The sequence below is a fragment of the Diabrotica undecimpunctata genome, chromosome 2 (assembly GCF_040954645.1).
Source record: "Diabrotica undecimpunctata isolate CICGRU chromosome 2, icDiaUnde3, whole genome shotgun sequence".
NCBI lineage: Eukaryota > Metazoa > Arthropoda > Insecta > Coleoptera > Chrysomelidae > Diabrotica > Diabrotica undecimpunctata.
The window spans coordinates 82491895-82506974 of NC_092804.1; the positions used below are offsets into that span (position 1 = coordinate 82491895).

Here is a 15080-nt window from a genome sequence, read left to right on the forward strand (position 1 = left end):
TCAGTAACCAAGGGCAATTAAGACATCTTCATATAATGCACAATATTGACCCAAATCTGAGTTAAATACTATCATATAATTTAATAGTAATCAACTTTTGATTGAACTTTCTATTATATAAAATTCTACATAATCATCAATCAAATAACTCACACTACACTTTTTTCCTAGCAGTAACATTTTTATACAAATAAAAAATCTTATGTAGAATATGTAGAATATTTTTTAAGATGATTTTGTATGCGCATGATTACTTATCAAATACATTTCCTATCCTTATACTTTACTACACTATTATTACATTATTATTCAAATAACGAACCATCTGTATTAGTTGCTTTCTTACAGTTTTACTTATCATGTTTAATTTTGTCAATTACTAAGAATTATACAAGTATATACCTATTTAAAAAATGCTCTACTCCAAAGTATCCCTTACCAACGTAAGTTTAGTTTGTTTTTTTTTTATTTACTATATTATTATGATGTTATATTGTATATTATAATTTTTAACAACTTACCTATATGCTTATAATATACTAGTGATTTTGCTCGTCGCATGCGACGGGAAAACCAATCAATTGCCTCTACAGTAACTCACACTAAATTGAAAAAAACGGCGGCGCCCTATTACTATGTGGGTAAACGAAATTTTACGCCTGCTTATTATTGAATTATTAATATTTTGTCACACTACATTTTATAATCATCGTCAGTGGTGCTACAGTCCTTTTTTTTACATTTTTAAAGAGAAGAAGGAAAATCTGCATGCATACACCTGTGACTCACACAGGTAGTGTTGGGTTCCTAATACCCTAGCGAAGCCGTGCCAGGGCGAGATGCCCAAGGAATTTAGACCTTTGACTCCTCGCCCATCACCACTCCGAGACGGTCGGCGTCCAACTAAAAACCTCTCCTCTGTCACACCAGACATCAGGATGGAAGGGCCGTTTAAGGCAAACATCTCTCCTGATGCCCTGCTATCGCCCGATTCCCATTCTTTCTCCGACTCATTCATCGAGGAAACTACACCCACACGAACCACCAAGGACTTTCAACCCCCTGCCTTAGTGAGGCTGCCATCTCTCTCGCGTCGTCTGTCTCTCATTTACTCTTATTTCGACCCGCGACAGTCCGAACCCCACCAAGGTGCTACTCGTTGTTTTAAAATTCTGTTGCGAGTTCCCTCTCCTCTCGTTCTTTTGAAGAGAGCAGCTCCCTGATACATTTGTGGATCCGTGTCCACCACCATTCATCCCTCATCATTTTCTCCACCATTTCTCTCACGGAATCAAACATTCTGCAGTTACACTCTCTTACAAACTTCCGCCCAACGCTCACACTCCAACATCGTGTGTGTCACAGTATCCGAGAAACCACAATAAAGGCACTGATCGGACTGAGCCCTCCTAAACCTGAAAAGGTAGCTGCGGAAGCAGCCATGGCCTGTGAGCATTTGCGTTAGATAATAATCCAGCTGCCTATGCCCACAGTCCACCCAGCTTCGAAGGTTTGGGATTAGTGACTTTGTCCACTCCGCCACATCACGTGTTGCCTCCCACTCTTGTTGCCACTGACCAATTGAAACTAATCTCTCGGCCAGTCTTATCTCATTCATTTCTCGCTCTCCAATGTTCCGCCCCCTACGACTGTGAATCCTTGCCCTTTCACCTGCCAGCACATGTAAAGGAACACAGCCGGTGATAACCCACAAAGCGGCAGCTGACACAGTCCTGTAGGCACATGCTACCCGCAGCAGACTAGTTCTGTCTAGGCGTATCATGAGCCTCTTGTAAGTTAACATTTCTACCGCCCCACTGCAGACTGAGGCCGCGTAGAGGACGACAGACTGCACCGTGGAACGCCCTTCTCCTTTCGAATTTGGGACCACCGATATTAGGCATTATCCTCCCCAGCGCAGCCATTCTCTGAATAACTCTGCGGGTCACCCCCCTCAAATGTTCCCCCCAACTCCCACCCTGGTGGAGAGTAACTCACAGATACTTAACGTAGTTTTTGGGCGCCACTCTCGATCCCGCGCAATCAAATTCAATGCTATCTCTCTTTCTGTAGCCTCTGAGTACTACAGCCTCCGCGAGAGAAAGATCATGCTCACTCATCCAATCCTCAACTAGGACACACGCACGCGTAATCCGAAGGAAGAGTTCCTCCCTGTCCCGGGCCGCCACCAGCGTAGCAAGGTCGTCCGCGAATGCGAAGGGGGTCACACGCTCCTCATATTTGCAGTTTAAGACCCCATCATATGCTAGGTTCCACAACGTCGGACCCAGAACGGAGCCCTGCTAGACTCCAGCCGTTACATCCACCATCACACCATTTTCCACCACAATCTTCCTCTCGGTAAGATAATCAGCGATCACATTCCTCGGATACCCAGGACAGTTCCTTGCTTCCAAAGAGCCAAAGAGAACTGCAATGTATTAAAAGTATTTCGGACGTCAAAAAGAATCAGGACGACCCATCGATGATCAGCCCCAATTCCACGTGCCGCCCGGAGCACATCGGTCACCGCATCCACTGTACTTTTACCCTGGCAGAAACCATATTGTCATGGAGACAGGCCTCCAGGAGCACGAGCCTCGAGATTTTCCAGGGAACCCTGAAAAGACTACGCGGCAAGAAGAGCATTCATGTGCTCCAGCAGCCACGTGGGCTCCAAACGGCCTAGAGGTATAACCGCCTCAGGTGGGACACCATCTAGACCGGGGGCCCTACCAGACTTACTAGGGTCGAGGCTCAACTAGGGCTTGGTCTATCTCTACTCCTATTATAGGATAGACTCCCTATATATATATATATATATATATAGGGTTCGTCTGGGTGGGTAATTTTCATTTGATCTCGACACATGTCCAGCTCATCTAAGCCTACCTATTTGTATGAAAGATATTACATCTCTACCATTAACTATTTCTTTATACTTCTCGTACAATTTGAAATTATATCCCCTTCTTCAGATACGATTCTCACAGATTGCGCCCATTATTCTCCGTAGTGTCTTCCTTTCGAAGATGAGCAGACGATTTGCGTCTGTTTTGGAGATGGTCCATTTGTTTGACCCATATGTCACTACTGGTAAGATGAGTGTTCTATATATTGTTAATTTATACACACCACAAGTTTGTAAACTTGTGCAATGCAAATTTAAAAAACCCTAATTTTTTGTTTACAAATTTTGTTTAATGATTTTAGTAATTTTCAAAATTTGATAAAAATATAATATAGAATTTATTCATCATTTACATTTTCATTATTATCTTGTATTTATATTTAATAACTTCATTTTATTTATCATTACATTTAATTTAATTTTTGTTAATTATATATAATTTTATGGATCGTATCATTAATTATATATGTAATGAATATACATTAATATATGCAATTAATATTATCAGTATTAAATTAAACGTATCGTTTCATGAACAAAATATGATTGACTCATAGATTGAAATGTCAGTTGGTAGTTCAGATTTCTTTCCTAGGTGGTGCTATCAGTTAAAATCTAAACAAACAGAAGCTTTAAATTATTTCCTTACTAAATCATACCTTAAAATTACAGTAACCAATGTTATTAATTGTATTAATATGTAATTAATATGTTAGTATTTAGTAAACGTATCTTTTCAAGAACAAAATATGATTGAAATATCAGATGTTGTTAGTTCAGATTTCTTTCCTGGGTGGCGTAGTTACCTTACCAGAAAAACAGCGTAACTTGTCATCCTAGCCTTTTTATAAATAGATTGCAAACAAAATCTTGACCCAAAAATATTAAATATTTTACATTATCGTAAACTGGGGTAACTTTGCTCCACTTTTAAGAGTTATTAAAGGAATTGCAAGGAAAAGTCTATAAAATTGCTACTATACCCCGACCGCTTAAGAGATGGAATCCAAGGTTGCATGATCACTCAATGGAAACATCTACAGGTCGTACGAAACTAGACCTTATAAGAAACTGTTTACACCGTCATTATTTGTGATTCACTTCCGCTGGCTGGTGAATTTTGTTAGGCAGTCAGGCAGTGTTAAAAATTGTTTGTAGACTTTACGCGTACGTATATTAATTTGTATTAATTATTGGGTGGGTTATGTTTATTAACGATTGTTCTTAATTTACCTCCAAGAAAAAGAATATAAAGCATAAAGCAAAAAAACTTAACATCCTTTATATTATATATATATATATATATATATATATATATATATATATATATACATATATATGTATATATATATATACATATATATGTATATATATATATATACATATATATATATATATATATATATATATATATATATATATATATATATATATATATATATATATATATATATATATATTATGTATATATTATTATTTATTAATTCTAATTATTGTAAAATTCTTGACATTTACTTTTACAATTATTAATTTGTTTACTAAATTTAAATATTACTGTAATGTATATCGAAAGAAAAACGTATTTTTCAATCATTTAAATCATATATTTCTTTGTCAACCGATTTTTGCGAATAAAGATATTATATTCTATTCAAACGAATCGCCTTCCATCAAATTTATAAACCGAATTTATCTCTCAATTTTTTTTAAATTTACTAATGGTTACCGTTTTATCATCAAAAGCCATAATGCGCCTACAATAATGCTACAAAACGTCCCACTTCTCGAACAACACTTTCAAAATTATTGTGTTTGTTTTATTTGTTTTCTAAAAAATTTACAAATTCATTTTCAACTTCTTTCTCCCTGACAAGCTCTTCAAAGTCTACATCTTCCGATTAATTGTCATCAAATACCATCTCTTTAGCTCTAAAGCGAATAATATTTGATTCCTCTTCGGAAGATTCGTCAGGAGTTATTGGTTGCTTATTGGTATTCAGGCCAGAGTTTGTAGGTTCTTCCATATCTGCATCGTTGACTGCACAAATACTTTTTTCCAGCTGGAACGTTAATTTTTTCTTCGGTGGTTAACAGTTTTTGTTAAATCGGATCTTTGTGCTTCGAGGGCTTTTAAAAACTCCGATTACACAACAGCTGGGTCGCATTTTCGTGGTATTCAGCTAAGCATTTCCTCAGCATTCAGGGGAAATATTCCGCATTTTTAAAACCCGGCCTCTAAATTAGATTTGTGGACCAAGCAACTCCATCACCTTTGACAAAAATGGAGAAAAGTGTTGCTTTTGTATATTAGTGTTGCGGATGCCACCTTCAGTACTTTTCAAATCGGACAAAATTTTTCGCCAGGCTATGTTTAGGGGCCGAAAGAAAGCCACGTCTAGAGGTTGCGTCAAATTGGTACTGTTTGGAGACAGACAAATTAAATGAATGTCGTTTTTACGACAGAGTTGAAGTGCATGTACTGTAATATGTGAAGAGAGGTTGTCGCATAGTATTACCTTTGTACCATTCAGCTTCTTAAACCTAGGTACCAACTGGAATTCAAGCCAATCTGCAAAAATATTTGCATCGAACCCTCCTGAGCTGATAGCGTTGTAACAGCATCCTTTTGGTCCATTCTTAGGCCAAGTAGTCCACATTTTAACAGCTCGGTAAACAACATAGGGCGGTAAAAGTTCACCTTCGCCGTTTCCACAGTACATAATGGACACAGAGGTCTTTGAAGCGTGTCTAATTAGTTCTGGATACTTGCAACCTTTCTTGACAATGACTTTCTTATTGCTAGGATCATCAGTGAGATTAGTTTTATCACAATTCCATATATTTGTTGGAAGAACGCCGTCTAACTCCACTGCCAGATTTTCGAAAGAGCTTCTCAATATGTTTTTATCAACTCCGGCTCGTATACGTTTAATATTTTCTGCAAAACGTGGGGAAATTTCAGGATGTCTGACCATACATTTTTTGATCCAATCCTCTCCAGGGAAGTTATCCTTGAAAATTTTGGAATCTCTTCCACAACGGTTTAAATAATTTTTGATAATGTTTCTCAGTTCCCTTGCGTTAATAGCGAAATCATACTTTCCCATATAAATCAGGCAATTGACAAATTGCTTTTCTCCGCCGGGCGTAAATACGTTTTGCCTCCCTGGTGTTTTGGAATGTTTCCTTCCAGTTTATTTAAAATGGTCCTTCTTGGAATCTTATATTTTTCTTCTGCCTTTCTGTGTGAAATTTCACCTCTTCTTATTTCATTTAAACACTCTTGTAGAGTTTCTTGTGTCTAGTCAGCATAGCGCCGTGATCCCAGTACTCTTTTAGGTGTTCTAGACATATCTGTAACAAAAATATATATTAAACATAATATATATTCGGGGTAACTTTGCGCCACTTGTTTGGAGCAAAGTTACCCCGAATCACCTGATAATTTTTAAAATTAGGTTAGAACAAGAATATTTTATCATTTGTTCATTTATCTCACAATTTAGTGAAAAAGTTGATAAACAGTAAACACTTAACGTATACACAAATACTTTACACCACTACCTTCTGGACTTGTTGTAGGCAGGTGAATGGAAGAACAAGTCGATGCACGTGGGGAGACTAATATCTAGAGCCTGGCCCACTACTCGGTGCAGACTTGCACAGTTCATTGCTTTACATTTCTGAATGTGTCAATGGGGTTTATGTGTATTGTTGGTTGCGAACATTTTTTTTATAAATTAATAATATAATTAGTTCAATCTATTCTTTTAACCCTATTGATAAATTTAATAATGTTTAAATTATAAGAATAACTCTAAAATTAATAGTAAATAATAGCAGATCAAAATTAAAGGTCGTCATCATCATGCACTGAACTAAATACTTTTTGTTATATGTTATAGTTTTAATTAGTAGTTATTAAGTTATTAGGTAGTTATTAATAAATAGACCACTCTCTGTGTGTCTCCTTATGACTTTAAAAGGTTCTAAAAATAAATTCAATAAAGAAGAGTGAGTTCACTTTCGTATCTTAACTTGTTTTTAATAATGTATATAAACTCTAAGATATGTGTCAAATAAATGAAACCTGTCAATATTTTTAAGAGATGTCATATGGAATGTACATAGGTAGGTATCTTAAAGGTTAAATATTTAAAAGTTAATATAGAAGGGATAGTGTCTTTAATACATTGTATATTAAAAACAGTTTAATAAAAGCATGACATGCCTATACATTAAAGTTCTTTGAATTTTGCGTAGGATACAATAATTAAATAATATACCTGGTGTTCCATCTAAAATAATAAAGTTTGCATCAGTATTTACATGACATCACACTCTGTATAACACATTTTTTTTTGGAAACATATGCGCAACAAAAAATATTAATTGACGAGCAAGAGCTTTTCGAGGAACAATCCATTATTTATTAAATAAACTTTATATAACTGTGCTGTATAATGTATCTCGAAACGGGCAAATTATTCATTTATAGATATTACAAAGAAAAGGTCTCTAAAACGTTTTTGAGCAAGCAAAAAAAATCACATTATAAGGCATGAATTAATCAAATAAATAAATGTTCAAAAAGAAAACCCAGAACTGTGAACGATAGAAATAATCGAAAATTTATCAGTGTAGTCTGTAACTGTAACAAACAAGGCAAGAAAACACTAAGTTGTCACGTCACTAAGGACTAAGGACTGCTTAACTAATAAATAACTTAACTATAAATCCAGCATAAGTCTGTCAGTAATTTCCCCGATTCCAATTCATAATAGGCAACTTTACATTACGCGGCTCAGACTACTGAGTAGGTCAGGCTCTAGACATTAGTCGTGGGGAGACTTTGTCAATAGGCAACCAGTAAAACGGCGACGCGCGTTTTTGTAAAGACGGTTTTTAATTCATAGGTAAATTAAAAAGAAAATTTTTTTAATAATGGAGCAAAGTTACCCTAGCAAGGGCAAAGTTTTGGTACCCCTGTTTACGGTATATTTAATCTACCTTTGTTTGAACTTCCCATCATCTAAAAATCCAACATCGTTACATGAGCGCCCGCCACAGAAACTGTCAAGGAACTCTTTCCATGTGCGTTCTCAAGATTAATGAATAGCAGTTTTCTTTCTTGTAATTATAATGTTATATGGTCTGTTGTTGATCTGCCTTAAATAAAAAAACTGATTTTTGGATATTTCGGACCCTCTAGTTTATCTGTTAACCAATTTGTTTCTGTCTCCCTTAACAATTTACACTTCACTAGAGATGTCATCTAATCAAACTTACTGAACTTTTTGGTCAATCTATTTTTATATCGTTTTTAATATCCTCTTCGTGAACTAATATTTTATTATTATTCTAAAGCTATTGTCCTGTGGCATCTTAAAGCAATTACTATTTTAATGGGAATAAGCCGCAATTAAAGTTTAAAATAAGTTTATTGACGTTTCAATTTTCACTTCGGAAATCGTTCTAATAATATATTAAACAAATTTTGTTTTTTGTTATTTAGTGAAAAATTTCTCTAATAATTTAATTTAATTTTATCTGACTCATTTATATTGACAATTTATATATTATATATTTCATGTATTCAGTATTTATATATTCAATATAAATGAGTCAGATAAAATTAAATTATTAGAAGAATTTTTCACCAAATAACAAAAAACAAAATTTTTTTAATTTATTAATGATGTTTGTATTTTGAAAACGATTTACGAAGTGGAAATTGAAACGTCAATAAACTTATTTTAAACTTCAATTGTGGTTTATTCCCATTAAAATAGTAATTACGTTTCCTCTCTTATTTTATATTTGATATACATATATTATTTTTATCATTCCGATATCAATTTAATTGTAGATTTTTTTCTAGAATGCGCTACTTTATAAATCATTACCATTTTTATGTAATTGTAGGGAGAAGTAGATCCGACACAAGTTCATAAATCTTTACAAAGAATTAGGGAGAGAAAATTAGCCCAATTCATTCCTTGGGGACCGGCTAGTATTCAAGTAGCTCTATCGAGGAAGTCACCATATATATCGACAGCACATAGAGTGTCAGGACTTATGTTGGCAAATCACACAAATATTAGTTCAGTAAGTAGATTGCGATATTTTTACTATTGCAACATAAAAAGTTACCCCGAGATTTGTACTATTAACTTTTTGACGACTACTTGTTCTAGTTATCAACATAATTTGAAAAACATTTTTATGTCTATACAAAATTATACAATATGATTGATTACTTAGTTCTTTTGTACTTTGTTATGTATTTAAATTATTCAATCTGTTACGCAATTTTTAATAAATATATTAACCATTACCTATGTAAAATGTGAAAAAAAGGTATAGAAATGAAATCAAGACACTAGAATATACTAATCTATTAAAATATCAATAAAATAATAAACACATGTGTACAAATGTAAATTCTATAAGAGAAACACTTGTTCATAATTGTTTATTTAGTTGCTGGTATTATTTTTATACGAAAATATATTTTTATACGAAAATAAGTTATATGTAAAATTTATTAATTAATATCAATATTGTGTGTGTATGCAATCAAATTACGGTACCTGTGATGTTGAACTAACACTTCTGCTGCTTCCACAGTGCACTGGGGGAACTTAGGGGGGGGGCAGAATCTTCTTGAAGTTGCGTAGTTAAGACACAAAAAAACTGGAGTGTTTATCGCGCTGATCTATACAAGACTGTCGGTGCGTGTCGTCTCGTAGCTTTGCTTCTCTTAACTTAAATCTCATAGGGGCGTTTTGTACAGGGCCGTATCATGGTTACGTATAAAAGATATACACACACGTCAATTAAAGAATTAAATATAAAATAAAATAATAAGAAATACTTAATAAAAATAAGAATATGTGTGGAGGAACGTAACATTCCCACCCACCAAAATGCATATTTACATTTTTAGTCAATATAAGGCAGAGGGCATAGCTTCACCAAAGGTCGCCTAAGTTCACCTTTCGCGGTTTGTACGATAGCTACGCGAGCAATACCATCTTGACCGAAAATTAAAGTTTTAATTCGACCCATTTGCCATTGTAAGGGAGGCTTGGTCTCATTACGTATTAGTACGAGTGTACCTATATTAGGATTTCCCTCATTTTTATGCCACTTCGTGCGTTGATGAAGAATATTGGATCATTACTGACAGGACATAAGGGACAAGTATTTAAGACAGCCTCTATTTGTATGAGTAATGTATTGAATTCTTCATAGGTTAAAACCTGTTCGCCTATGACTCTAGACACATGTGTTTTTACGCTTTTTATACCCGCTTCAAGCAATCCACCAAAATTGGAAGCTGGAACTAAATAGGATTTTGCTCCTACAAAATTTGTTGCGCAATCAGAATAGACAACAGAGCAACGTCCTCGACATGCTATAAAACGTCTGAATGAGGCTAAAAATGCCTCGGTACTAGGTTCATCATCATTTTGGCTTTACAACCCTGTGTGGGTCCTAGCCTCCCCAAGAATTTTTCTCCAGTCGTCCCTATCCATCGCCTTCCTCCGCCAAGCACGTATTTCCATATTTCTCATGTCTTCATCGATGTTATCTAGGAATCTTGTTCTGGGTCTTCCTCTTCTTCTTTGACCAATAGGTCTATCAAGGAGCGTTTTTCTAGCTGGGTCGGTTTGCTCCATCCGCATAACATGGCCTACCCACCTTAGACGTCCTATCTTTATGTGTTTTACGATATCTGGTTCCTGGTATATCCTATAGAGTTCGAAGTTGTATCGTCTTCTCCAGACACCATTTTCATTTACCGCTCCATAGATGCGCCTTAGTATTTTTCTTTCGAAACATCCTAACATGTTTTCATTACTTTTTGTTAAAGTCCAGGTTTCTGAACCATATGTTAGGACTGGGCGTATTATTGTTTTGTAGAGTTTTACTTTTGTATTTCTTGATATAACTGTAGATTTAAAAAGGAGATTAAGCCCAAAATAGCATCTATTAGCCGTGCAAATTCTGCGGTTTATCTCTGCGGTAGTGTCATTTTCAGTATTGACGAGCGTTCCCAGGTATACAAATTCGTTAACTGCTTCGATGACGTCATTTTCTATAACAAGTGGCCGTAGTGTTTGTGGTTGCGTACCTATTTTCATGTATTTTGTTTTGTTGGTGTTTATTATTAAACCCATTTTTGTAGCCGCTTCCTTTAATGCTACGTACGCCTCTCGTGCTGCGTTTTCCGTTCTCCCAACAATATTGATATCATCAGCATATGCTAAGATTTGCACAGATTTGTTATATATTGAACCGGTAGTTGTGATTTGTGACGTACGTATTACTTTTTCCAAAGCTAGATTGAATAGTATACAGGAGAGTGGGTCTCCCTGACGTAGCCCGTTATTTGTTTTAAAAGGTTCAGAGAGTTCCCCCTGGATTCGTACTTTGCATTCAACTTTTTCAAGGGTTAGTTTGGTTAAACTTACCAACTGATTTGGTACTCCTAGGTCTATCATTGCTCTAAACAATTCTCTTCTATTTACAGAGTCGTAGGCTGCCTTTTAGTCTATAAATATGTGGTGCGTGTCTACACCGTATTCCAGTGTTTTCTCTAGAATTTGTCTTAGGGTTGAAATCTGATGAATTGTTGATTTACCACCTCTGAAACCAGCCTGGTATTGTCCTATTATTCGCTCTGCATATGGTGCCATACGATGGCATAGTATATTGGAGAATATTTTATACGCTGCATTTAGGAGCGTAATTCCTCGATAGTTAGAGCATTCAAAGATATCACCCTTTTTGTGTATGGTGCAAAGTATTCCAATATTCCAATCATTGGGAAGGGACTTCTGTATCCATATTTCTTTTATAAGCTGCTGTAGGGCTATTATGATATCGTGGCCACCTTCTTTATATAATTCCGCTGGGAGATTATCTATTCCGGGTGATTTGTTTCTGGCTAGTTTGTTTACAGCGTCTTTAACTTCCAGGATCGTTGGTGGATCCTCCTCCCTCTCGTCTGCTCCGCTTACCTCGCAGCTTTCGTCTTCCGGGTTTTCTTCTTCCTCTATATTAAGTATCTGGTTAAAATATTCCGTCCATCGGTTTAGTACGTCTGTTCTTGTTGTTAAGAGATCGCCATTTAAACTTCTACATTGATTTGTGTTTGCCTTAAATTCTTTTCTGTTGATGTTAACTTTCTTATAGAATGTTCTGAATTCTTTCTCTCTGTTGAGGTTTTCTATATATTGAAGTTCCTTTTTTAAGTGGTTTCGTTTCTTCATTCTGTGTATTTTCTTTTCTTCTCTTCTCTTTGTCTGGTAATTCTCTATACTTGTTCTAGTTCGGCGGGTAAGCATTTTTGCATAGGCTTCATTTTTTTTCTGTGTTGCGTCTTTGCATTCATCGTCAAACCAGTGATTTTTTCGGGTACAAGTTTCTGTTCCTATTTCATCTTGTGCTGCTGACTCAATATCTTCCCTTATCCTGTTCCAGAATGAGTCTATATCTCTCTGGTCTTCTTCGCCTAGACTTTGATTCCTTAACCTATTGGTAACATTTTCCCAGTACTGTTTTGCAACAGTTGCATCTCTCAGCTTCTGTACATTCCATTTCTTTCTATTTATTTCTTTTTCTTTGTTGGAGTTTGAAATTCTAGCCCTTAGTGTTGAGATCACTAAACAATGGTCTGAGTCTATGTTTGCGCCTCTATAACTTCTGCAGTTTATTATGTCCGTTCCGTGTCTTGAATCTATTAAGATGTGATCAATCTGACTAGTTGTTCTTAAATCAGGGGAGGTCCAGGTTACCTTGTGTATATTCTTGTGTTCAAAATAGGTGCTAGCGACGGTCATGTTCAGTGCTGCTGCTAAGTTTATCAGTCGTAATCCATTATCGCTACTGATGTTGTGTAGGCTATGCCTTCCTATAGTCGGCATAAAAACATGCTCTCGTCCTATTCTTGCATTCATGTCACCTAGCACTATTTTAATGTCATTTTTGGGGCATCTTCTGTAGGCTTGTTCTAGGTCTTCGAAAAACTGTTCTTTAATGTCTTCTAGTTTGTCGTCGGTCGGGGCATGTGCATTAATTAAACTGTAATTAAAGAATTTACCTTTTAAGCGTAAATAGCACATTCTTTGACTGTAGGCTTTAAAATCAATAACTAGGCCTTTTGTTCTTTGGTTTACTATAAATCCCACTCCATCTATGTGTTGGTTTTCATTGCAGCTGTAATATATGGAGTGGGTTCTCTTATCAAGAATGCCTGTTCCCGTCCATCGCATTTCCTGCAGTGCCAAAACATCTACTCTGTACATGTTCACTATGTCTAGTAGAGATGCGAGTGCTCCAGCTCGGTACAGGGTTCGGGTATTCCATGTTCCTAATCTTAATTCCATTTTTCGTTTGCAGTGTCGTCGTCGTAAGTTCCGTCCGGCTAATAGTCCTTGAGGTTCCGTAACATATGATTTTTACAGGAAGAGGTTGTTAGCCTCTAGCCTAACCCCCAACCTGGAGGGCCAGGGACTCTGTTGGGTTGCCATGCCAGTCTGTTTTGGTTCACGGGTGGTATTTTATTTCCCACCTACCCGCCAGTCCTAGGACTGGTTAGGGCGTTCCCCTATCCACCACCTGGGGACGCGTCCGATGGGCGACAGACAACATCCACACGGACTCGGTACTAGGTTCAGATACCAATTCTAAGTGCAAAGCCTTAGTGGCAAAGCATACAAATGGGCAAATATAGGCTTTCGTTCGTTTAGCATTTTTAAGCTTATTGGCTCGTATCAGAAAAGGACCGCCAAAGTCGACGCCAACGCAAGAAAATGGTTTGGCCTCGGATATCCGTAGGTCGGGAAGAGCCCCCATAGGTGGCTAATAATTTTGAGGTTTTGGTCTCCAACAGGAAAGACATTTTTAAAGAACACTACGAATAACACGTTTGGATGAAATTATCCAAAAGTTGTGTGACAAGACGAAGTGCGTTCCTTGAATGCCTGCATGTAGATGTTCAATATGAACTTCTGAAATAAGTAATTTAATAAAATTACCTTTGGAAGGTAAAAGAAGAGGAAAGCGCTTGTCACACGCTAATTCTGACTGGCTAAGTCTTCCGCCCACTCTAAGAAGATCATGTGAATCAAAGAAGGGATTTAATTTTTTCAAATATTTGAATTTTATAGTATTACCCTGTACCTGTTCTATTTCCTCCTTCAAATATCTTTGTTGCACTAATCTAATTAGTTGATTAGTGGCATTACTTTGCTCCTGAATAGAAAGTCTTCCAACTGTTCGTTGATTGGCTGATTTTAGGTTACCAACGAATCTAAGAACATAGGAAAAGATACGTTTTAATTTTGAAAAGGAAGAAAATCGATTACAGAGATTATCGACAAATTCATCAGATGGAAAAGATAAAATACAACTTTTCTGTTTCAATTCTAAGTTATGTTCGATAGAATCGGTCAAGAAGAATGACCAGTTATCTTCAGTAGTGCGAAGAAACTCCGGACCCACCCACCAAGCAGGAGTATTTAAGAAATCCTCAGGGAAAAGTCCACGGGATCCATGATCCGCACTATTTAATGAAGAAGGAATAATCGCCAGTGTTTTGAAGCAATCCTGTCTTGAATATAAGAAATTCTGTTACTGAAGAAGGTTTTCCATTTATATGGCTGTGAATTAATCCAATGAAGAACAACAGTCGAATCTGGCCATACGTAAATTCTACTAAACGGTATAGTGAGAATCTGCAGTATATAAGATAATAATTTACTAAAAATTACTGCTGCATTGAGCTCAAGACGAAGAATAGTTTGTACCCTGGTAGGAGATACCTTTGTTCAGGCTAAAAGAAAATAAGTTTTGATGACTCCTGTATCATAACAAACACGAAGGTATGTAACAGCAGAAGATCCACGTAAAGAAGCGTCGCAAAAGCCATGAAGATCACAGGAAATAATTCCATTTAAAGAAATATGACGAGGTATAGAAAACTTAGACAGTATAGGCAGTTCAATTTTAAATTGTTCCCACCTTGAAGTAATTTCCAAAGGTGAAGTTGCATCCCAATCTAAATCAAGTGGCCAAAGACGCTGAATAATAGTCTTAACTATCAAAGTGGCAGGATTAAGAATAGCGTAAGGATCGAATATGCGAGCTATTTGGCTTA

General features: G+C 36.1%; 1 protein-coding gene across 1 annotated transcript in view; it reads left to right on the top strand.

Annotated features, from left to right (window-relative positions):
* LOC140434699 (tubulin gamma-1 chain-like) overlaps nucleotides 1-15080 on the top strand; it is a 59747-nt gene that overhangs the window by 26887 nt on the left and 17780 nt on the right. The window contains exon 6 of the mRNA XM_072523148.1: nucleotides 8837-9019. Coding sequence (XP_072379249.1) covers nucleotides 8837-9019 — 183 coding nt within the window. The remainder of the gene's footprint in view (nucleotides 1-8836; nucleotides 9020-15080) is intronic.